We start from the raw sequence: 23,346 nt of genomic DNA on the forward strand, positions 1-23,346 counted from the left end.
CTCTTCTGGATCCATAAACTGATACTGCCCAGGCAATTGAGTCCTCTTGGTGTGCCTCTAAGTAATGTTTATGGTTGCTTGAGGAAGGGAAATCTGATCAAATCCCCTGTCTCTGTATGGATTTTGGTGAGGGCTGGGGGAAAAAAAACCCTCATCCTTGAAGGGCTACAGCAATGTAAGGGCTAGAAGTGGAGGAAAAGCTTTCCTATTGCCACCAGTGAGAAACACACAGCCAGGAAGAGACAGACAGGATGTTAAGGCATTATCACAGACTTCTGACAACCCTTTACAAATGACCTTGTCTTGTAGACAAGGCCATTTGAACACCACCAAGCACCCAGAAGAAGGAGACCAGAGATCATGGATCTGAGATCTTCAACAGTTTCAGCACCATGTCCTCACATTGCACCATACAAAGGAAATAGGTTTTCCCTCCAAGAGCAGACCCCTCTTTCAGAGCTCACCAACTTGCTCCTGTCTTTGTCTCAACTTGTTGAAGTACTGCAACAGTGAGCAGCCAGAGACAGCTGATACCAAAACGGCTTCAGCATGTGGAACTGGACATTCCCTAGAGTCTCATCAGGAATTAGGCATTTAGTCCAGGTGACCAACAGTCAGTCAAGGTGGACACCTTCACTGCTCATACTGTGCTGTATTTGAAGCAAGACTCCTTCAGTGAGTGAAGAGTTGGCTTTTCCACAGTTCCCAGACAGAGATGAAGGCCACCAACTCCACTCGTGTACAACTATCCCAAAGTGCTGAACACCTGCCATGAACACAACGGGCTGCAGCTAGGGCAGGAACACCTTTGCAATTGCTGCAGGGGACAATCATCACAGATCTTCACAGAACCCTGTGCTCAGTTTTGCCTAATTTTGGACTGGAAACCATCCCCTTCACAGAGTTTAATTTATTGTGTATATATGCATAATTTCTGGCTTTGTGGCAAATTGGAACACATGCATTACTACTTTAAACAGAGTCTCTACCCTGCTACTCTTCCATGCACAGCCTTAGTGTTTTTTCCACTGCTTTGCTCCCCTGTCCCCCTCCCCTTGGCTCCCTCGCAGTGCAGAGAGAGCTAATAGATGCACTCAATATGTGTTTTACCAGGTTGCCATTAGCATCCCCTTGGCGTGCTCGGCTGTAACGATTCCTAGGCACCGTGCACCGTGTTCCATTTTTAGACCCTCCACTTTCTCTGCAAAGCCATGGGCACAGTGCTGGCCTTGCAACTTGTGGAACCTTGAAATAAAAAGCAGACCCCAAAGTGCTGAAAGGGCAGTGAGGCTTCTGGGAAGGCAGATAACTCCACAAGCTATGTTATCTTTTAACACTGCTGCCAGATTAACAAAGATGGCAAACTTCAGGCAATCTGAGCCGGCAGTAAATTATTATTGCTCTTTTCAAACCTGCTGAAAAGAAATAGGGCCAGCCTGTAAAATGTCACATTGCATACAATTCAACAGCTACTTTTCTGCCTAATTTTGGACTTAAGAGTTTCTAATCCCTGTGCTTGTCTGTGACTGACTTTTCCTCACAGTTTTCCCTTGCAATTATAGCACATATGAAATACTTTTTCAGACCAGAAGCAAGGTGTGAAAAATCCCAATCTGTGAAAAAAACGCTGAGAACCATCACATTATGGGCTAATCATAAGTGCTTGGAATTTAACTCCTTCTCAAAGCTGGCCAAAAATTTGGTTTCATAAACCTGCTTTGTTAATGCAAATGGTGAGCTATTTTGCACATCCATAATGAAAGATGGGAATGTTCAGGGGTTCATCTAAAGTAAATTCCTTTGAACAGTGCAACCAGCTCCTCTAAGGTCCTTCAAAATTATAAAACCAGTGACAACACGAAATATTCCTGAGGCAGCAGGATGAGAAATCTCCTACAATCTGAAATCAGGTATGGAAACAATACAACTGTAGGGGTTTTTAAAGGTAGAGCAATTTTTCACTCCTGGTGGGCCTTTTAACTGTCAAGGAAGAACTTGTTGAACTTTCTGTTATGGTAAGGCCAAACAGACTCTAAATACTGACAATAAATATAAACCCCTAAACACTCTTCACACTGCACCTACTCCTCATATGTACACCTCCAAATGAGAAACATACCTTGTAATAACACCTAAGAGTCTAAACCAGTGCCAATTGGTTATCTATTTTTGGAAAGGCATCAATATTTTCAAAGTGCAGAGCACATGCAGATCATGATCATTAGCAGTGATGTAAAAATACCAACATCAATATCAGTGGACTAGTGGTGACAGGGAATGCAGCTGGAAAACAGTACAATGACAGGCTAATTCAGTGCATTTGCATTTTTTCTAGATACAAACATCTCATAGTGGGCAACTGCAGGCACGCTGTTAACCCTCCCCCCTCCTACTGGCCTTCAAAATTCAAACCCGATTCAAATTGCCTAAAGCATATTAAAAGAAAAAAGATGTTAATTATAAACATAGCAAACCCCCCCAGACTCTTGATTGCATTTAAAATTAGATACTCACCTCTCTAACAAATAAATTTTCTGCTTTTTGTTCTGCATCTTCAGGTACAGAAGGATACAGTGTCCTGATTTCCAGTGAAATTGTGTCTATCTGACAATAGAGAAAAAGAAAGTAATTTAGTCAAAGCCAAACAGAAGAGCAGTTGTGTCTCAGGAAGAGGTTAAGAACCTTGCTATCATGGCTTGCATTTTTCAGTTTGTCGTGCAGCCAACACACATGCATACCAACAACTGCAACCCAGCTCCTGCCCACACACACCATTCAATACTATCAGCTAAGGCATTAATTATGAGCAAGAACAGTGTTCAAGTAGATTTCTGGGAATAAAACAGTTCCAAGCAAAGTTCCTTCAGTGTCTGAGGTTTCTGATAAAAAAAAAAAAGTCAAATTTTCCTTACATCCTCTACCAGACATTTGTGCCAAATCCAACAGTGATACTTGCTTCCTCCACTTCCCTTCTCCACCCCATGCCTTTTTGGGGAGGAATGTGGAGACAGAACTAAAAGCTTTGACTCAAGAGGAGCAGAGTGGCCCCAGGAAGCTGCAAAACGAGTGCCACAGGACAGCTCCATGGCTGCAAAGCAAGGAGAACCAGGCAGCAGCCTCTTGGAGGGACATTCCCACCTGTGGGCACAGGCAGCAGGACACGGACACCGCCTGCAGCCCCTTCCAGCCTCCACAAATTAAGCCCTATTTCTGAAAGCAGCTGCTGGCTGAGCTGTCTTGTCAGGCCCCAGAGCAGGAAACCACAGAGAGAAGTGGATCTCCTGAAGTTCTCCACAAGGAGCCAAGCTGCTCTTGGCTCCCAGCAAGAGGCCAGGGCCACCAGCAGTGCCTGTGTGACCCTGGGGCTGGCCAAGGCAGCCACTTTGCACAAGGCTCACAGGAGGAAGCTTTGGGGTGTTTTCAATTAACCTACTGATCTGTCCCACTCATTTTCTCTGCCATAAGAGGAGAAAACAACCAAAATCAATGCCCAGCAGTCCAGATTATGCTCTTAGTAACAATGGAGTAACCTTGTCATTCAAGATGACAGACAAATCTGGTCTCCCAAACACATTTTCTCTTCCATTACAGAAAGATCCACAGTTTCCAGAGGAAGGCCTGAGGTATACAACTGGTTTAGTATGAAGAATCACCACGTACTAATTCCATGAAGCAGCTTACAGTACCTCCTGCATCCCTGGAGGCTCTCCTCCATAGGCTCACCCTCAGAATAAAAGGTGATGTTTTCTCTCCATAAACTGAAGCACCCAAACTCTACACAACAACTGCCTGGATATTATTGACTGCATTTTTCCTTAGAGTTTATATGAACCACTCTGATTTCCCTTCATCACTTTCCACATGAGTAGTTATGAAAAAAAAGCATGTTTCACTCAGGCAGAAACATCATGGGATTCCCCAAACTTCTGCTTCATCTGGAGAGCTCAGGATACAATATGATTAAACCATGGCTCTCACAAAAATGATGGGGGCCTCATAGACACCAGAAAGAGAAAAAAATCCCACTGGTCCAACAAACAGAGCACAGTTTCCTGAAATGTGGGTTCCTGGACTCTACCATCTGTGTCACCAATGCCTGCGTGAATTGATTTTCACAATCATTGAGTCTATGAGCAAAAGAGACAGAAGCTAGAGGAGTATGACTTTTCAGGCCATGCTTAGTAGTAGATATCTGAATTCTTGGTTGCTTAGGGGCTTCCCAGCAGTACTCTCAGTCTCTGAAAGGCACCTTATTCCTTTTACTTCACACATATGTGACATTTTAAGCAGTGAAGTTTTTTAAGTAGTCACGACAAGACACAAACCCTGAGCACAGCTGGAAAGCCTGGGGTGCCCCTGTGGCCCCTGATATGGAGCTTGTAATGCAGATGTAATGCACCTTGTACCTCACAGTTACCCTGTCATGGTGGTGAATAAGCTTCAGAGACCTGTTCTTCTTGCCCACAGCAAAACTTGCCTGCTCCACATATTGCACAGAAATTAGTTTCAAGTACCTTTTTAATAGGAAAGACATAGAGCAAGTCAGTTTTTTTACCTAATGCAACACTTCTTGACAACTAATATGAACACACTGACTGAGAGAGCTAATATTTGCCTTAGTGGGGCCTATTGTCTCCCTGTCCTTACACAGCCTGTTAAAAACATTGTAGTGAACAAGACAGGTAACCCAAGCCCACTGTTCTGCCCATGGTACATTCCCACACTGTCCTTCCCAACAAGGCTGCACTTGAAAGAAAGAAAAGAACCACAGCCCTACAAACCTAAGAAATCAGGTAACACCAGGCTTGTTGCCTTTGTAGACTTTGACAAAGAATATCATAGGTTTATTTACAAAGAATTGGGACATGGAAAATGTTGCATATTGTTATATTTAAACTTGTGTTAAAACTACAAAGAACTTCCCTTCTGAGAACTGGTTATGTTTAACCACTTAGCTGCAAAAGCTTGGCCACAAAGGCTCTTCCTGTTCATAGCTGATTACTTTCAAAGTTAAATGCTCTTAAAGGCTGATCAGGCATGGTGTTATTCACCAAAACTGCTTTATTCAGAAAAGAACTAAATTTCAACAACAGAATATGTGCTTCTGAAACAGTCATCCAAAAAATCAGAGATTTTATTTAGAGAATTCAGTATTTATAAATATGCTGTGAATTCAGCCTAATTTTCTAATGTTTAGGCAATCATGGCAATTGTTCGTTCAATCCAGAGACCAATTACCCTCTCATTTGTGCATGCAAACTGTGGTAATCAAATAATGCAGGTATCAGCCTAAAGCATTCAAGTCTATAATTCATCTGAATTATTTTATATAAATATCCCATAACTAACCATGAATTCTGGCACTGCCAGCCTGTCTCATTTGCATAAGCTGTTGGCCTCGGGTGTTGGATGAGCTATAAGGTGCAGTTTCACTAAGCACCTTCTCTTGCCACATTCACCTTCTACAGTGATGCACAGAAGTTAATACTGCTCCTTCTCAAACACTGATCAGGAATAATGTTTTCAGGCAGTGACTACTTCCCAGTGACATGGTGAATTTAGCATTTGAAAATGGAGTTCAAGCTCCATTAGCCATTTCCAGCATTTTCAGTCTCAATCTATTCTGAACAGCTTTTAGTCTGAGAGCACGTTGGCAGTGGTTGTATCTTTAGAGGGATGCACCAACAATGATATTTACTTCCTGCAAAGGCTGCCTTTCAGAGAGACCTAACTGGCTGACATGCTCCTCCCTGGTAATGCTGAACTTCAGGCTCTCTAATGAAAAGCTGCTCAGCCCCACTTTCATCCAAGTAAACAAATTTACCAAACATTACCAAAAAGGCAATGACATAGTCCATCAAAAAAAAAAAAAGAAGGCTGGGATGCAGCTATGCTTTACAAATACCATAGTGCAGAGGCTGCTGTGGTACAGGGCTCCCTGACAGGCTGCAGCCCCAGCACAGACCTCACCACCAAGGAAAGCAGGAACAGAGCACATTTAAGGAGAGATTTTGCCCCATGACTCCCTGAATGACATTCAGGGTGAGAAGCTATGCTTTGCCCACAGCTTGCCTTGCTGACTGTATTAGCTCTCTCTGTTTACAGTTGGAGTGCCTCCCTAGGAGTACAGATGGCTCTCACTGTCCTGCTCTGCCAGCCCATGCAAACTTGCATGTCAAGGATACCCATAACCCTATTAATCATGCCAGTAATGGGCTCAATTTCTGCTCCTCTAGGAATGAACAGATACTCACATGGAAAGTGGGAGCTAAATCATGTGGTATTTGAAATAACTCATGATTTCACCATTGTAAATCTTCTGATTTAGAAATAACAGTCAGGTTTCTGGGGGATTTCCCAAGGAGGCTCCAAGGCCTGCATTCCAGCTGCCCCTATGGCACACACATTTCATGTTAAGAGACAGTGTCCTTGTCTTGCTGCCTCCCCTTACAGATGCATCTGGCTCTGCTATGAACTTCTGTATCCAAATGAACAACTTTTGTCCCTGCACAGCATCTAGAAAGCAGAGGTTTCACAACCTGAAAAACAGGGAGATTTTGGCTTTTGTTCAGAGCTAAAAAAAAGAAGCCTGGAAACAATTATGCCTGCAGTGATGGCAAGTGCAGCAATTTCACAACTCAGCCCCTCCTGTTCCAGGGCCTCGGTGATGCTTGGAGGGAACGGTGCTCCCAGGTGGGCTTTCAGAAGCCCAAAGAGTCAGGAGCACATCAGACTGAACTTCAACAACTTTTGCATTATGCAGGCAAGATTTTGTCATCTTACACCTGTCCTAAATTCAGGCAATGAATTATTGTTTGTGTTGCAGGTTGAAAACCAGGCATTCAGCCATATTTATACAAATAGTTTAGAAGAAGTCTGAGTTCCGCTTTTCAAACAGATTTAGGAAAGTCATAAGAGAGAAGGAGGAACAAATTTTCATGACCCAGATAGTTTAACATGCTTTTACACCATATAAATTTAAGTGACTATTAAATACTTTAATCTACTTTTAAAATACAATTAACTTATATTTACCAACATAGTATTAACATATTTAGTTACTAAACCTCCACACAAGAAAACCTATTAGCAAAGGAGTGCTGATCCTGCCAGCACTCCTTGCCAGTAAGGAAGAGCAGCAGTGATTTTAAGCAAGACTTCACATCCTGGAGATTTGAAAAGAGACTGCTGGGTGTTTGGTAAATTTCCAAAGGATGGAAGAAAAGATAAAAAAATACCTATGAAAGGATCCAGCAAGTACTTTGTTTGGATGTATGACAGTGCTTAGGAGCAGAAGTACAGATGTATGACAACAAATCCAGGTAACACTAAGATGTCAAAAGTTAAAAGTGGGAGTGAGACCAACATGAAGGAAGGTGTAACACTGCCTTCATGGCTTCCTTTCTGGCAAACACACTGGAGAAGTGAGAAATAGGAATCCCAGAGAGCAGCAGCTCCAGTTGTCAAGGAGAGTGCGGCCAGGTTTGGGGAACAGAAGGTGAAGGAAGCACAGCAACCCAGTGGTGAGCATGAAAACTACCAGGGTCATCACCAAGCTTTTCCTAGGTACAACAGGAAGCCCATCAACTCCCTCCCACTACCACCAAGAAGTACAGTGTGAGCTCTGCACTGATGTACTGCTGCAGACATTTTCACTGGCCACTATTTCACAGCACAGGAGGGAAATTTGTTCATGGGATCCAGCAACAGGTGAAAAATGAAGCTGAGCTGATATGCTTTTTCTGAAATGAAAAATGGACCTTAGGCAGAGAAATGAGTTATAAGGAAGGAATTGCTAGGAAAACAAGTAGTGGAACTGGTGTGAATCAAATATTTTTTATTTTTTTAAGGGGCTATTAAGCACGGTTACAAAAGAAGTGAAATATCTTTTCCCCAACTGGAATAAAACCAGAAAAGGCATCTGTAATGTGTATATCTTGCACTTTCTGTGGAGATGCAGGGAATGAAGGAATACAGTTTATTAGGCTCAGATTGATATAAAGAATTCTCTGCTGTTCCACAGACTTCACATAAGATGTTGGAAATTTTTGAACCTGAAATTCCAACAGGAAATGACCAACCGAAGTCATGTGAGAATAACAGCTTTCTCCCTGAATGTAAGTCAAAAAGAGAAACAAATCTGAGATGAAACAGCTACAGTAATTCACCCATAAGTGATGCATGTGGTGAAGATGACAGATCCAAAAATAGGAAATCATTATTAAAAGCAGAATTTTCTCCTATGTTCACTACTTCAGCCAACTCTTTTGGTTGGGGTTTTACTCTGAAGAGGCTTTTGCCCATAGGATGTGCTCACCCACAAGCCCAAACTGGGGCTGTATCAACACTGAGACACAAAGTCTGCAGCAAGTGTAACCATTAGGAGTCAAACAGAGCTGGCCACCATTTCCTTGGGCATTATCACATTAAATCCCACTCAGAGCCAGCCTGGGCACCTCCTAATTCAGTCAGACATGGATCTCTTTCTACTCAAATGGCTGACCCAGACTTTCGTGCCCAGGTAATATTGCAGCAGGAGGGATCAGGACTGGAAATAGATACTTGGCAACCGGAAAACCTGTCTGGGACAAAAGCCCTGCAGTCCTGTCAGGTGACAAAGGCGCTTGCCACTGACACTGACTTCAACAGGAGATAACAAACATGAGAGAGGTTTGTGGCAAGGATATGGACCCCACCTACCATGGCCTTTGCTCTTCTATGAGCATAGACACCTCTACCATGCAACTACCTCTCTCATCTGCCTTAATCTATTTTTTATTATTATTTCTTGAATTAAAATAGATTATGCCAAATAGCTGCAAGGCATAACACAGAGGAAAAAAAATAGAACTAGCTTCTAAAAATCCAGGCAACGACTGCTCAAAATAAAATGAAAATAAGGATATGAAAATATGCTTGCCAGAGGTCTTCAGCAGCAGGACAAGATTCTTCTTTCATTGAGATTTGCTCTATAGACTTGAGCTCAGTTACTCTAAATCAAAGGGCTCAAGGGCCTAGTGACAGCACACAGTATGCCTAGTCAGCTTTGTAAAGCTAAGTTTCAATTTCATAAATTGACAAATGTGCAAAATGGATAAAGGAATTAACAATAATGAGGAAATCTATTCTGTTTAGCTTCTCTCAATCCCATGAGCACATTAACTCAGTTAATGCCACCAAGGAAATAGAGCCATTTAGCCAAACAAAGCAGTCTATTAGATTAAGCTGCCCTCCTAGGACAACAGCAGTGCCATGAGCTGATGGGAAGGGCACTCACAGAGCAGTTACAACTGGTCACAAATTGAAACGTCTTTGCATTAGAGAATGCCTATTCATCAAAACCTAAATGTTATACAAAAAGGGGGTGATTTTGCAGAAGTTGCTGTTCAATGGAGGCAATGTGCCCAATAAGCCTGGCAACACAGCTCCCCAGGAACCCTTCTGAGCTCCCCAGGCACCCTCTGAGCACCCAGCACTGCCCCTGGAGAGCCGCCCTGGCCCCCAGGCTCTCAGTGTCTGCAGTTTGCCAGGACAAGCAATGGGGACCCCAGGATGAGGTCAGGCAGCTCCGAGGCTGTGGGGTCAGGGATCCACTGCTCCTCAGTGTTCCACCATGAGAGTTTCCTCAGCACCAGAGACTTCATCTAGTGGCCAAATACACCAAACAGAACAGGATCAGGAGTTAAATTAGACTAAATTAGACTATAATAGTATGGAGAGATTCTAAGACTGGTCAAACTAATACTGTGCTGAGCAGCCAGACAAGTACACAATATAGAATAACATGTTTAGTAGGTTCCTGAACATCTGTATCTGGGAACAACCAGGGCTTCAAACTTTATCTAATCCTGAGCAGTAAAGTCATGCATATATAAATGACAAAGAAAAAAAAACTCCAAAAGCCAAGTGAATTTGGTGGGAGGGAAGTATGGCATTATGCACGAATTAAAAATATCTTGGAGAGGCCTTGGACAATTTCTGGCTCTCCTTCTAGCAGTGGAGATTAAATCAATGAACAGCACAAACCTAAGCAAAGGAACAACACATATTTGCCTTGTACTTACTGAAAAGTCATCATCAGGGAATAATATCAGATCCTTGAACTGGCTGTCCCCAATATTTTTTTCGATCTCTGTGATAACAGATTCATAATCCAAAGGCTCCAAGAATTTGGGTTTTTCCTGCTGTGGAAAAAAAGAAAAGATCAAGTGATCTCTTTACATACAATTTGCTTCCCTCCCCCTTCATAAACTGAGATCTGTGGCATTTTTGCTTTTGTACACCAAAGCATGAATAACTTCTCCTTTCATTCCATTCTGCTCAGCTTGCTGTATCTGAGCTCATGCATGAGAGTGAAGAGAGGAAGTTGGGCCACTTGTAAGAGCCACTCTCCACCTCAAAACTCCAGAGCAATCTGTCATCTCATTACACAGACTGAAACCACCACATTAACTTACCTGGAAGTGTCAGGAATTCTCTCTCTCTTTCTCCATAAATACATCAGGAAAATTGATGGACACAGTTTGAACATAGATAGGACTTTGAGCTAATGTCTTTCAGAATAAGAAACCTACTTTTCTTCACTGTCTTACACAATTTCCCTTTTGAACTGCTGGCAGCTTGTGAAAGCCACCATATTGCTTTACTTGGTAATAATCCAAGGTTATTCTCCTGGGATAAACTATCTGGCATCCACCTCCACAGCTTCTCTTGTCAGAAAGCGGGACTAGTATCATCGTAGCAGAACTACCATTGCCTGAAACAGCACTAAAGTAAGAAACCACCACAGGAAAAAGTAAAGTCACAGTGTCTTGAAATACAACCCAAAAATAGAAAAAGAGAAGCCTGCCTGACATGCTAGAATACATTAAGCAAATGAAGAGTCATGTACTAGAGTGAGAACATTGGCTCAATTCAAAGATGTAAGCATCAGGAAGAGTGAATGAGAAAGGGCAAGAGAACTGCCAGAAGGGATGGAAATTAAAGTGATGAGAGAGAAAAAGGACACCATGGAGAGCAAATGCAGAAACATTTACTGTCTTAGTCTGATTCAAAAGAGGACATTAGATAAGTAGTATTTTATCCATTGTTCTTTCATTGGGCTATTGAAAATGATATAAAATTTTCCTCTGTCTTCCCTAAATCAAAACCAAGGTGCATTGAAAAAGAAAGCTTTGACATCTCCATAAAACAACTTTCTCCAATGGGATTGTCCCTCATATATGATTTTACCTATCTCATTAATGTATGATACATTATACATATAATGATTCAAATATAACAGTACCTCTCTCTTTTGACTCTGTCCTAGAAAGTTCTTGTTTATTCTGTAATTTCAAGATCTTTTATGAATATTGTTTCCCTTCTATACTGAGTCCAAGACTCCCCTTGGCATCAAGAGCATCTATGAATAGCTTAATTATCAGTAACACAGCCACACAAATTAGATTAAAACACAGGAATAAACATGTTCTAAGAAAGTTGTTCAATTGCTGAACAACTGCTGCAAGTATCACAAAACAACTCAGGACCTCTGCAGGTCATCTACTCCAACTCCCTGCTTAAAGCATCAAAGCTCCACCAAAGTCTGGCAAGGCAATTAAAAAAATTTATAACTGCTCCTTCAGCAGTTCAGTCTATTACCTCTCTTCTTGATCTATTAATTCTCACACTTCCATTTGCACACTTAAGAGCAATAAACTCCTAAAAGTCATTACTATTTGGCATTCACAGGCCACAAACATATCTACTGATGCTGAGACATTAAAGGATTATAAAAGAGAGGCAAGATCAACACATAACAGTAACAAATCAAAGAAAACCACTTCAATGTTTGATTTAGATTCTGTGGCAGGACTGGATTCTGGGTTTGTGATGTCCAGTTAAGACAAGGAGCCCTACCAGGACAGAAGACTTCCTAATAACCCAGCCACATCACCTTAAGCTGTCCCAAGCCAGCACTTGGCCCTGGCCTGCCCCAGTTGACACACAAATATCCAGCCCTGCTCAAGGAGCTCCTGGGCTCAGTGTCAGCCATACCCTTAGGGAGGTCTCTCTGCCTTTTACTGACAGTGGCTCCCCATAGGAACTTCATGGGGTCACTTGGCCACGTCACCATACACAGCTTGCTCTCATTCCCTTCCAAACTCTGTTAAGACACTGCAGTATCTTTTTGACAGGAGTTTCAGACTTTTTGTCATTAAACCTGTCATTGCATCTATTTATTAAATATTACTTTAAAAAGATGTTTCAAGGAGTTGGAAGCATAAAGAGAAAACACCAGTGCACACTCAGTGCACCACTGTACCACTGATTTTGGTAATGATACCTAGGCCTGAACAAAGTTCACTCAGTTCAAGTTCAGCAGAAAACAAACTACCTTCAGTAGGAAACTGTATAGCAACCATTTACCAGAAAACTCAAAATAAAAGAAATATATGCACTGACATTTATGAGCCACCAGTGCTTCACACAAGCATTTTCCTATGTAGTGGTTTCACTAAAACATGAACATTTTCTACAGAAAATTTGTGACATGGACTACACTGATAACCCTCCCTTCCCAGAGCTGATACTGAGAGACAACAATCTCAACTCTTAGTAAGATAGATCTGCCACTGAAATCATCAAATGTCTGCTCTCCATAACAAGACATGTGCCAACACAAATCTTAATCTTGGTCAGATGATCCTTGGAAACATCATGAATGTCAGTTTTCAGAACTTCCTAAAAAAAATTAAGAAAACAAATGACATAAGTAGTCACCTTCCTACTGAAGTCGTAGACTAGGAAAGAGCCAGGAAACCCCAGAAATTTTGGGACTTCTCTTGAAATATGGGGAAATCCCATAAAAATGTGTAGCATTTGCAGGTTTTCTACGCCTGTGGAAACCACCTTTTTTTCTGGGGCTAGCAGAAGGAAGAGGCATTCCTTCTTCCCCCTGGAAATCCCAGTAAGGTTGGGGTGAATGCAGCTACATCCCCTTCAAAGTTAATATTCTGCAGATGCTGGGGTGCAAGTGGAGGCAGTAAGCTATTGCACATTGCCCTCTCTTTGCTCTTCAGACACCAGCAATGCTCACAGAGCCATTGCTGAATTCTGCTCTAACACTCCAGGGGAAAACTTCTCCTTGGCAGCTGCAAGGTCATTTACACGAGACAAAAATACAGCTCGAGAAAACCCCGGAGCAGAGGAACCCAGCAAGCATATGAATGTCTCTGTTCCCACAGCACTCATCCTCCTGCTCTCAGTGCTGCAAAGGGCATGATCTGATGGAAGCATTTTAACAGATGTTAACACAGAAGTCTTTGGAGAAACATTACACATCTGAACCAAATACAAGTAGATATGACATTATCAAACCTACAGCAAAACTTTTCACTGAAGCACTTCAGTGTTTATGCTGATGTTTTCCTACTGATGCAATAAAAATTACTTCCTTCCTTCCATGTCAGTACAGCAAAATCCTGTGTAAATGCAATACTGTATTATGCCAGCTCCCATAAATCATAGATGCAAGTAATAGCCCATCCTTGTCAATACACAGGCTGCAGAGATAATTTAGTCCATTCCCTGCCAGCATCAAGCACGATAGTACAATAAACAGGATGCCTCTCTCCATCAATTCTGCATGTTCTCACAGACCAGAAGACTCTGCTCTGTGGACACTGACTCCATGCTTTGCAGAGCCAGTATTTTGGACTTGGCAAGGCTCAGCAGCGCAGTGCTGGTGCTGCAGTTGTGATGGGAAGTGGCAGCTGGTTAGTTAGCAGCTTATCTCTGTGGGTCTGGGGGGGCTGCTCGGCTTTTCCCTCCCAAGCAGACAGAAGCAGTGATGCTGGGATTAGCAAATTCCTCCCTGCAAGCACTAGCAGAGATCTGTAAATGAGTGGGGCTGATTTAAAGCTAATTTAATAACCACAGCACTGCCTCTTCTCAATTTAACTTGTCTGTTCTTTTTGGAAACAGGCCAACCTGGCAATCCGTGCCAAAATCGAATTATGCTGGCTTGGATTTCTGTAATGCTTTTTATATTCTCCATCTCAAGTGAGTAATGAATTTAGTTGTGCTGAAATGGTTGTGAATACATCTAGTAAAAAGGCACTCTCTGACTCCTCACCTGCTACAACATCTCAGCAGTGCCATTTACTTCACACCCTGACAGTGTAGTGCAGCTTTGCATGTTGTTGAGCCAGCTTTTCCACACTCTTTTGGAACACTGGAGAGATGTTAAATCAGAGGTAACACCATAAGAGGACAATATAGTTTCACAGGGGTGAAACCAGCCAGATTCCACCAGTGATATATGGCTTCATTGCCATCTTTTTCTGGTCTAGGTAAGAAAGGATTATATTTCCCTGTAGTAATTATCCAAAATATCCACATAAATGATATTACAGAATCAAATATGGTACTTGACTTGCCTCCAGATGCACAGACATTGTGCACTGATGTTAGTAGCCATCTTTTCTTCATAATTATATCTCATCCTCCTAAAGCTGTATTTCTGTGAACACTGTCTGAAGGAGGAAACGATGTAACAGAGACCAATAGTCTCTGAACAGTCATCCCAAGAAATTCCCCATTCTAAAAATATGCTAGACTAACTGCTTTGATTTCTGTGCTTTAATGTCATATTATTCCAACACCAAATGATGAGTATCTAGAATTTATTGAATTTAATAGAGATGTTTAAACTAATCCCTTCTCTTCCATGCAACAGGAAAAAGAAAAAAAAAACGGAAACCGATAAACAGAAAGAAGTTAAGTTGATGAAATTCAGTTACCTGTACTTCAGTTACTCTAACGTTATCTTTGTGACAGGAGGATCCATGTTCAAAAAAGAATCAAAACTACTGTGATGGCCAGATTGGTAAAGATCAAGCAAGACTCAGATTTTCTATTTCATCCAAGTTATGGCTTGTCAAAAGTGACAATTTATTCTAATATACATTTGAAATACTGAAATGGGCACTTAAAAGAGAAAAGGCCACTTACTAAAACAATAGCACCATCTTCCCTCATTTTTTAGACTTAATGATATTATGAACCAAATCCAATGTCATCAAAATTCACAAGAGCAAATTAAACTGCTTTCTAGGATGACACCAACATGAAGTGCTTCTCACATTCCTTTGTTCTTCTTTTCCTTTCCCCAGTTAAACACTGTGTCTCTGATATAACATGTCTTTCTATGTTTTCATATGGTTAATATACGTAGCTAATTATATTCCACCAGGGCAGGCCAACTTCAATTAAATATTTCTTTGCCAAGTCTGTCCAAACAGAAGCCAAAGAACAACCAGAGCTCCATGACTTTTGGAGAAAATGCAGCATAAAGGCTGAATTTAACCCTGTCTCAGATATGCCAGAGATCCAGCATGCCCAGCAGTTCTGAGATTTGCTACCTGAGTACTCAAGGAGCTGAAACTGAGGCCATAAAACAACCTGGGTTTCACACAGTCACCAAAACTTTTGCATTTCTGTAGGACCAATGTATGTCCCTATTCACAGGGCAGCAGAGCAGGTTGGTGCCGGGGGTGAATTCCAGGGGAAGGATATCTCCATGGGGTGCACCTTTTCCCCCCACCAGAGCACGGGTGAGCAGCCCAAGAGCCCATGTACTCCTGGCACGGAGTCCCACAGCAGCCCTTGTACCCAGGGGCACAGACAGCACAGCCTCTCTGGGATTAAGGGGTCCTCACCAGCCCCAAGCAGCTGAGCTGGGAGTGACAGCAATCACCCACTCAAAATCACCCCACAGGCCTGCCCTCCTCTGCTCCCAACACACTCTGCATCACCTAACACATTTCCTTTAAGGAAAATAAGTTTTGCATTTCAAGCACAGGGCAGGCAATTCAAGGTCTGCAAAAGGTGTCTGGGGTATGGATGGGAGGGTACAGCCAGAACCAGCAGGCAGGTCTCTCCTTCAGATTCAGATCTTCTCTTCTTTATGACTGCTTGGCCTGTTCTGCATCTATTTACAGTCAACAAACACTCTGGCCACATTACAAAGGCTTCCTTTGGCTCAGTATGTAATCCACAGTCAACACATTTTTTAAAATTAGTGGTATACAAAGAAAATTTTCTTTGACACATCCCCTCCCACCTTAAAATACATTCACTTGTCAGGTCCAAAGTGTTTAATTTGTCGTGACTTTGAGTAAACCTTGGAGAATTGCACTTGGAAAGAATCCAGTCAGGGCTGTACAGCACCACTAATATACTCTTCAGTGTCAACACTGAAGCCAATGTGCCAGTAAATTTCATTAAAGGGATTTCCAGTTCCCACACGATTCTGCTACAGAGTAAATCACAAAGAATTATGAAGAATCCAACTCCCAATTCCTAGTGCTTCAGAAATTACTTGCCAAAATGCTATAATACCCATCAGCTCAAGCAGAGCAAAAGAAAGGAAACCTGTTGAAGACCCTTCTGGGAACAACAAAAGTGAAAAGTAATTTTCCATCTTTAAAGCCTCTTTATTCAAAGAGAATTCTGATTGATACCAGTAAGTGACCTGCTTCACTAAATGAGAAATGCAGCTGGGATAGGATGAACCCTAACTGCTTACACTACATTGTTCTGTAAGCCTACTTTGCATTATGTTCCAGCTTTAAAAATTATTGTCAGAGAATTCAGCATGTCCTGAAAAACAGAAACACCTCTCATGTGGATGAGCTCACTCAAAACTTTCTTGTCACCTGATGGTGCAGCTGGAGCCCTTGGAGCCTTTGGTGGCACACAGAGCTGCCCCAGCATGGCAAGCGATGAGCGGCCGGGCTGAGGCTGCTCAAACCACAAAGAGCTGTGCTCAGGCAGCTGGGTGTGACCCACTCCTTCTAGCACCTCTTGTTTCTCAAGACAGAACTTATCCTTCCTTTCATTATGAATTTTGAAAGCTCCAGCTCTCACAAAGCTCCCTCCCTTCTGGTTAAACTGTGGAAGCCACACAGGACTGGTGGTCCAGCAAAGCATCCAGCTGGGGGGTGAGAGGAGATGCTTTGTGCTGTCTGACTTAGCCACATGCATTTCCTGAGTTCTGCCTCCCAACCATGATTGTGCACCTGGCATCGCAGTCTTGTGACTCTGGAATGTCCATCTTCATGGACTAGCACCTGGCCTTTTAGACAGTTGATAAAATTATCAGTACAATCTGCAAAAAACATTCCGGGTAACACAGCAAAACTTACTCCTCTTTGCTTCTGGGGTATATCTTGAAACTCTCCTTTGGAAGGAGGTTAAAATTTTCATTTAATCATGAAACTACTAAAATCAGCCACTGACAAGAAAGTGCTAAGTTTTAAATTTGGATTTAACTGGTTGGCTTCTCAAAATGTCAAGAATAACAGTTTCTAAATAGTGAGGACTTCTGAAGCCTAGACTAAATATTTGTCCATAGGTCACCTCAGGGGAAAAACAAGAAAGTTTTGTAAAGCATCATAAGGGGTTTTTTTTTAATAATTTACATAGACCTCTAACCTAGCAACACTCAGCCACTTTCTCTCCCTTTACCTGACTTAAACCTGGAAAAAAAAAGTGCAGTTTTAGCAACAAAAGGCTTTCTTTGAATCTTTCACACAGAATCTATTCATGAAGAAAGCAAGCAAAAGCCAAAGATGCAATTCACTGCTCTTCATGCAGGCATCTGAAGGGACAGGTAGGATGTGGTGGAAGGGGACTGGGCAGAAGGGATGGGAACTGTGGGGAGCAGAGAGGAGCTGCCCACAGCGCTGGAGTGTTCTGCTCAGGCTCTTGCCCCGTTAGTGATTACTGCAGCCCAGGGAAGGAAAAGGGCACTGTCCTGACCCGTGCACCACAAAGGGGATGCTGAAGTGAGTCTGGTTCAGCTCTTCTGGGAACAGGCTTTGCCTCATGTCTGCTTCCTCCAGCACAGTCTCGGGCAGGCAGAGCCATGGCCTCAAGCGAAACATTAACAAAACCAGCCTACAAGCTGCACACAATGGATTTGACCAAAACTTGTCAGCTACCAGTATAAAGTTTATGTAAACAGCACTTCTAAATCTGCTGGAGCATGTGTGCACACACACACATATATGTATAATTCACATAGACAGTCTTTGCAGGCTCAGAAAAATCTACATTTAAAGAAAAGATACTCCTAATTTTTGCCCTTAAGCAGCACTCCTAGCAGAGGCAGAAGCCCTGCTCTGACACCTATAGCATCTACACAGCAATAATAGAAGTGGATAGAGCACCAGGCAAACTGGTCCTCTCTCATTGTGCAAACTGGGTGAATTAAGGAGACAAAAGGCTCTACCCATGGTTATCTGTGTACAGGTTCAGGGAATTACAAAAAGAAGGATATGCCAGGCATTCCTACACCAGGTTCATCCAGTACAAATCTGCTGCTAAAATGGGGTAGATATGTAACACCATGCACAACATGGGACTGTCTTTAAAACAGTTTTATTTACTTTGAAACTTAAGATTTCTTTTTAGCAGACTTTGGTTTTAGAATACTTAGAAGAGTTTGCTTTTCAGGGACTGAAGGGAAAGCTCTAATGTCTGTTCATTAGATCACGCTCTGATGCTGAAGACTTTGATCACCGTTGTATGTCTGATGAAGTTGCAACACAGTGCAAAGGCAAACACCCATTGTTCATTTTCCATTAAAACCTAAAATTTAGATGTATGAAGACCTAGACTTGTTGACTGAGCAAACAACTCTTTTGAAAAGGGCTCAACCACTTCAGAAGCTCCTGAAGCAAAAACAACTAACAAAAATGTTTGCATTAGCTCTAAATAAACTTCTCAAAGATATCATTTAACTTTTAGAGTACTTGGTAATAAGTCACTATCCCAGGGGGCAAATCTCATGTATGGCGTTCTGCTTCATTTTACTCAGTGAATATACCTCTTTCTCTACTTGCACTGTGGTTACTTATTTCTTCACAAGTGATAGGTATTTCTCATGCTACAAATCTGAGTAAATTATTTTAAGTATTTCCACTGAGGCTTTATCTGTAAAATTAACATCATGTGTACATGACCACTGTAAACTCAGCTCTCACAATGACGTTAGACTTGTAACTGTTTCCTTGACATCAACTCCCCTCCCAGTCAATTATCTGGCTATCAACGCATTTACACAGGATGTAAAATGAGAGCAAAATCTGGTCAACCACACTGAAGTCAATCATCACCCTACTAACAATTAAAGCCAATCAGACAATAATTAGTATTACAAAAAAAGGAGCTTCCAGCCAATAATGCGAGTCCACCTACAGAAATCAGAGGTCTAAGAATAGTATCTGAATAAATGCACTCTTTGACTAAGGTCCCCATAGACAAAATCCTTTACAGCTGCAGTGGGAGCTGACATCACTTTGAAATCTGTGTGGAGGTGCACAGGGCTGATGCATGAAGGAGAAATTGGCTGCTGGTTTATAGCAAAAGGTGCCTGTAGGCCAAAGATTTAACATGCTCCAATTATGAAATATTGGGCAGAAAGACACAGATTGCAAGGCACAAAAGTAAAGCCAAGTGTGCCTGCATTTCCTGAGGGCTAAACAAACTACAGAGAAATACATCTACAGAGTAATATGACACAGTGACCCATCTTAGTCTATCTTATGTTCGACAAGAACAGAAATCAGCACAGATTCCCCCGCAAAGCTGAGCTGGGTAGCTGACATAAAGGAGCCATCCACGTCAGGGGAAGTGCAGCATGACCCACAAGTTTCTGATGGAACAGGCTTGTTTCCTATTTCCAACTACAGGCAACAGGCCCAGGGTTACCAGTGCTCTCTATGTTTTAGGCCAAACTACAATGCATTGTTGATATTTGTATTAAGCACCACTAAACTGAATGCTTAGTTTCTGTTATCTGAGGATGCACGCAAAAGGGAACAAATAAACTCCTCTTTATCTGCAGGCAGGCTGCTGGCTTACTGTTACCATTTGGACTTTTTCCCCAGGTCTCCTTTCCTGTAGGGCTGCAACCACTTCTGGTGAGCACTAATAAAATACAGTCAGGATTTGTACAAAATGACAAGAATCCCTCCTCACCAGGATTTAAGAGGATAAGTCAAGTAAGCAGAGCCTACCTCCTACCAAAGCCCTGTGAACTGCCAGGGTCAGATGCCTTCAACAGCACCAGCAGCTGATTCCTGGGACCCTATACCATGAAGCTTAAACATGTTTTAAACATGTCTTTGACTGCATGTCAATAGCTCAGGGCAGCAGAAACTACACCATAAAGTAGCCTTGTCAATAAGAGCCACTTCCATGTAAAGTACCTATCCAAAAACGCAGCTAGTCACAGGCAAAACCCAAACATGACTAGATGAACCACAAACCATCTTAACTGGCGACCAAGTGTTACAACTGCAAAGTTCTTTTCCTTCCTATTTAAAAAAGAAAAGGAGAATACTCTTCTTGGTTGTATTATCACTGATTCTGTTACACTGAACATGCTGAAAAACCTCAAAAGAGCCCTCTGCATGCACATGCAAACAGAGTAATTGGATGAACAAAACTATGGAAGAAAATTAAACACCCCTTGCCTTGAAAAAAAGGATTCAGTGTCTCTTCTTGGAGAAGCCATTAAATGTTTAATGAGCTAAAGTAGACTTTGAAGAGAATACACTGAAAACCAGTACTTGCCTAAGACTCCCCAACAGCAGGCTCTAAGGGTTTTACCTCTTGCTGCTTGCAGTTTCAATTTCAGCCAGGAAAGCTGAGGCACAGCGCAGTTAATGTGAGCCTCCCCGTGCCCCACACAGCAGCTTCAGGAGGCTCAGTCCTGCCCCAAAGCCGTCAGTGGCGACGCTGCTGTGCAGCCCATGGGGGAGAATCTCATCCTAGCTATCTACCAAGGGTTCTGGAGCTTTCTCCAGTGGCTGCCTGCACTGTCTTCCTCCCCTTCCTGGCTTTGAGAGGTGCCCATCACAGATGACAAACTCTGAAACAGCACAGAGGAACTTTTCACTCCAGAAGCAGCACTATCAATTTTCATGGAAGTTCCAGGCACTTGCTATAGGTGCCAGAGAGACTGTGAAACACTGCTGCTCTCAGAATGTTTCTGACCAGCAATGTGAGGCTATAAAAGTCTCCCTAATGTGCCTGAGTTCTGTAAACTCCTGAACTCACAGTGCTTCAGTCTCAGTCTCCAGTGCTCAGTCCCTAACCACAGGCTGAATGAGGCTTGGTGCCTCCTACATAAACAACAAGCAATAAATCCTACTCTTTCTGAAGTGTAGTCCTAAAAGTGACCTGCAATTTCCTAGCCATTTCTCAGAAGAGGTGGAAGAAGGGTGCATACTCACACAGCTTAATCTTTGAATTTCTCCTTGGTTCACTCTCCTAGTGGTCCTTCTCTTCTTCCGCAGTTCACTGGCCTCCCTTCTGAATCTCCCCCGAAAGCTCATTGCATCCGTAGGAATTAAGCAGCCAACAAATATCTGTTTAAAAACTGTGCTCCTACAACCTCCTTCCTTCAGCAGCCTCAGCACAACAACTGGAAGCTGCACATGCTGTTCAAGGCAGAAGTAGGTCTAAAAGTTACATGCTGTATCCACAGTAACTGAACAGAAAGAAGAAGAAAACCAGCAATAACTCATTTCTTCCTGTGAACAACAATCTGCTATTAAGGCAAGAGCGTCTCATTAAACCATAAATGCACCCAGTCCCCACCTCTAATGCAAATCGAAATAGGAAGTTGTAGAAAAAGCCCTGCAAGTGAACATCTATCTTTGTCTCAAACACCATCACATCCTTTCTCCTCACCACCCTCCCTGATTCGAAAGCCAAAACAGCTGCACTTTTACTTCATGTGTGTGTGTGCGTCTGCAAGATAAAAAAGGCATTCACAGCACAGCCATCTCCTAGAGCGCCCCTCTGTAGCCAACTTGGCCCACAGAGCAGGCAGTGACAGGTTTGTGCTGCCAGGGCCATTGCTGCTTTTGGACCAAGGTAGCAGTTCCCCTTTCAAAATATCACGAAACACCAATAAGAGGAAGAACTCTGCAAATTCCTAAATTTGCAGACAGTTAAAAAAGGAGAAAACAGAGAAATTAATATGCTGATGTCCAAAATACATTTTTTGCTTGTAAAAAGCAGGTTTTAGAAATGCTTCTAACCTGCCAGCTAAGAACTTTCTTGCTTCGCACCCGGCTCCCACCTCAGGAGAAGTAAAGCTGCCAGACTGAGCCTGCTCCCCAAATGCCCCACACTTGGGAAATGCCAGCAGCTCCCCTTGCCCACTGCCCCATACAGGGGCAATCCTAGCAGCACCTTGGCAATGCAGAAACCCTCACTCAGTGCCTGAAACCTGCACTGGCAACAGGAGCAGAGACATGGCTAGTCAAAAAAATCTTAATTAAGGTAGGAGATCCACCCAGTGCTCAGCTGTCTGAAGGCTGGCAGGGCACAAAGGTCTTTTAAAACTGAACAAACTCCCTCAGTGCCCACACATGTGCAGGCATACATGCAGATCCTTTTCTTCTTTGTTCCAGCTGAGGATTCATCCTGCTGCAGCACCAATGCTGCACTCCCCCTATGCACACAGCTCTCATGAGGCATGCATCAGGTTTTTATTCTTATTGAGTATCTGTGTGCATAGCTAGGACAAAGGGATAGTTTCTCTCCTTTCTCATTCTGTATTTTTTGCCAATTGGACAAAAATCATAATTCTCACAACTTGTTTGAATTAATTATTACTCTCTTTGAGATCTACAACTTTATCCTGAGCACCATTTTTTTTTTTTCCTTTCCAACAAATAATTCTGAGTTCTACAAAATCTAGGACCTCTTTGACACATTTCTCAAGGTTAGTAACATTTGATCCAAAGTAACAAACCTCTGCAGGAGTTCCAAGGACTGTTCCATATGCTAGGTTTCCATTCTGGGAGAGCAGAGACACTGAGCCCAGCACGTCTGACCCGAACACCACAAAACCACATCCTGATCACTTGCTTTTCTCTTCCAAAGTTAAAACATGGTGGTACCCCTGAATTAACCCCCCATCTCAGCATTATCTTTGTCATTCAGCTTTGCCTTTGAGAAGATCACCTCCTTTAAGCTGAGCGCTACCAGCCTGCTGTGTGATGCCCTAAAACAGATTTCACTGCACTCCTACTTAGTGGTGAAAGGCATCTGTCTGGCCCTAGGAAACAACAAAGACAACAGAAACCCTTTGCCAAGGTATGCAGACATTTCAAGCAGCTACCAATATAGAAGCAGAGCATTAACCAAGCTGGAATCACCCTTGTTTTCTCTCAAACTACCACGCTATCTCTGCTGGAGTCCCTGGTGCCTCTCACATAACACAGGGACTGCAGCTGCCAAGACCAGAGCTCCCTCCAGAAGTTAAATTTAATGCTG

The 23,346-nt window shown here is 42.6% G+C and overlaps 1 protein-coding gene across 10 annotated transcripts in view; it reads right to left on the bottom strand.

The window, feature by feature from the left end:
* The window catches only part of DOCK10 (dedicator of cytokinesis 10), a 137,710-nt gene that overhangs the window by 77,933 nt on the left and 36,431 nt on the right, over positions 1-23,346 (bottom strand). For 6 of the 10 annotated variants that reach the window (XM_064721573.1, XM_064721571.1, XM_064721570.1 and 3 more), the window contains exons 2-3: positions 10,065-10,184; positions 2,515-2,604 (exon numbers count right to left, since the gene is read on the bottom strand). In XM_064721573.1, the coding sequence (XP_064577643.1) occupies positions 2,515-2,604; positions 10,065-10,184 (210 nt within the window). Of the gene's footprint in view, positions 1-2,514; positions 2,605-10,064; positions 10,185-21,290; positions 21,514-23,346 lie in introns of those variants that run through there. The other 4 variants (XM_064721575.1, XM_064721569.1, XM_064721574.1 and 1 more) reach the window with 3 other exon arrangements.

Source organism: Zonotrichia leucophrys, chromosome 9, assembly GCF_028769735.1.
Source record: "Zonotrichia leucophrys gambelii isolate GWCS_2022_RI chromosome 9, RI_Zleu_2.0, whole genome shotgun sequence".
Classification (NCBI taxonomy): Eukaryota; Metazoa; Chordata; class Aves; order Passeriformes; family Passerellidae; genus Zonotrichia; species Zonotrichia leucophrys.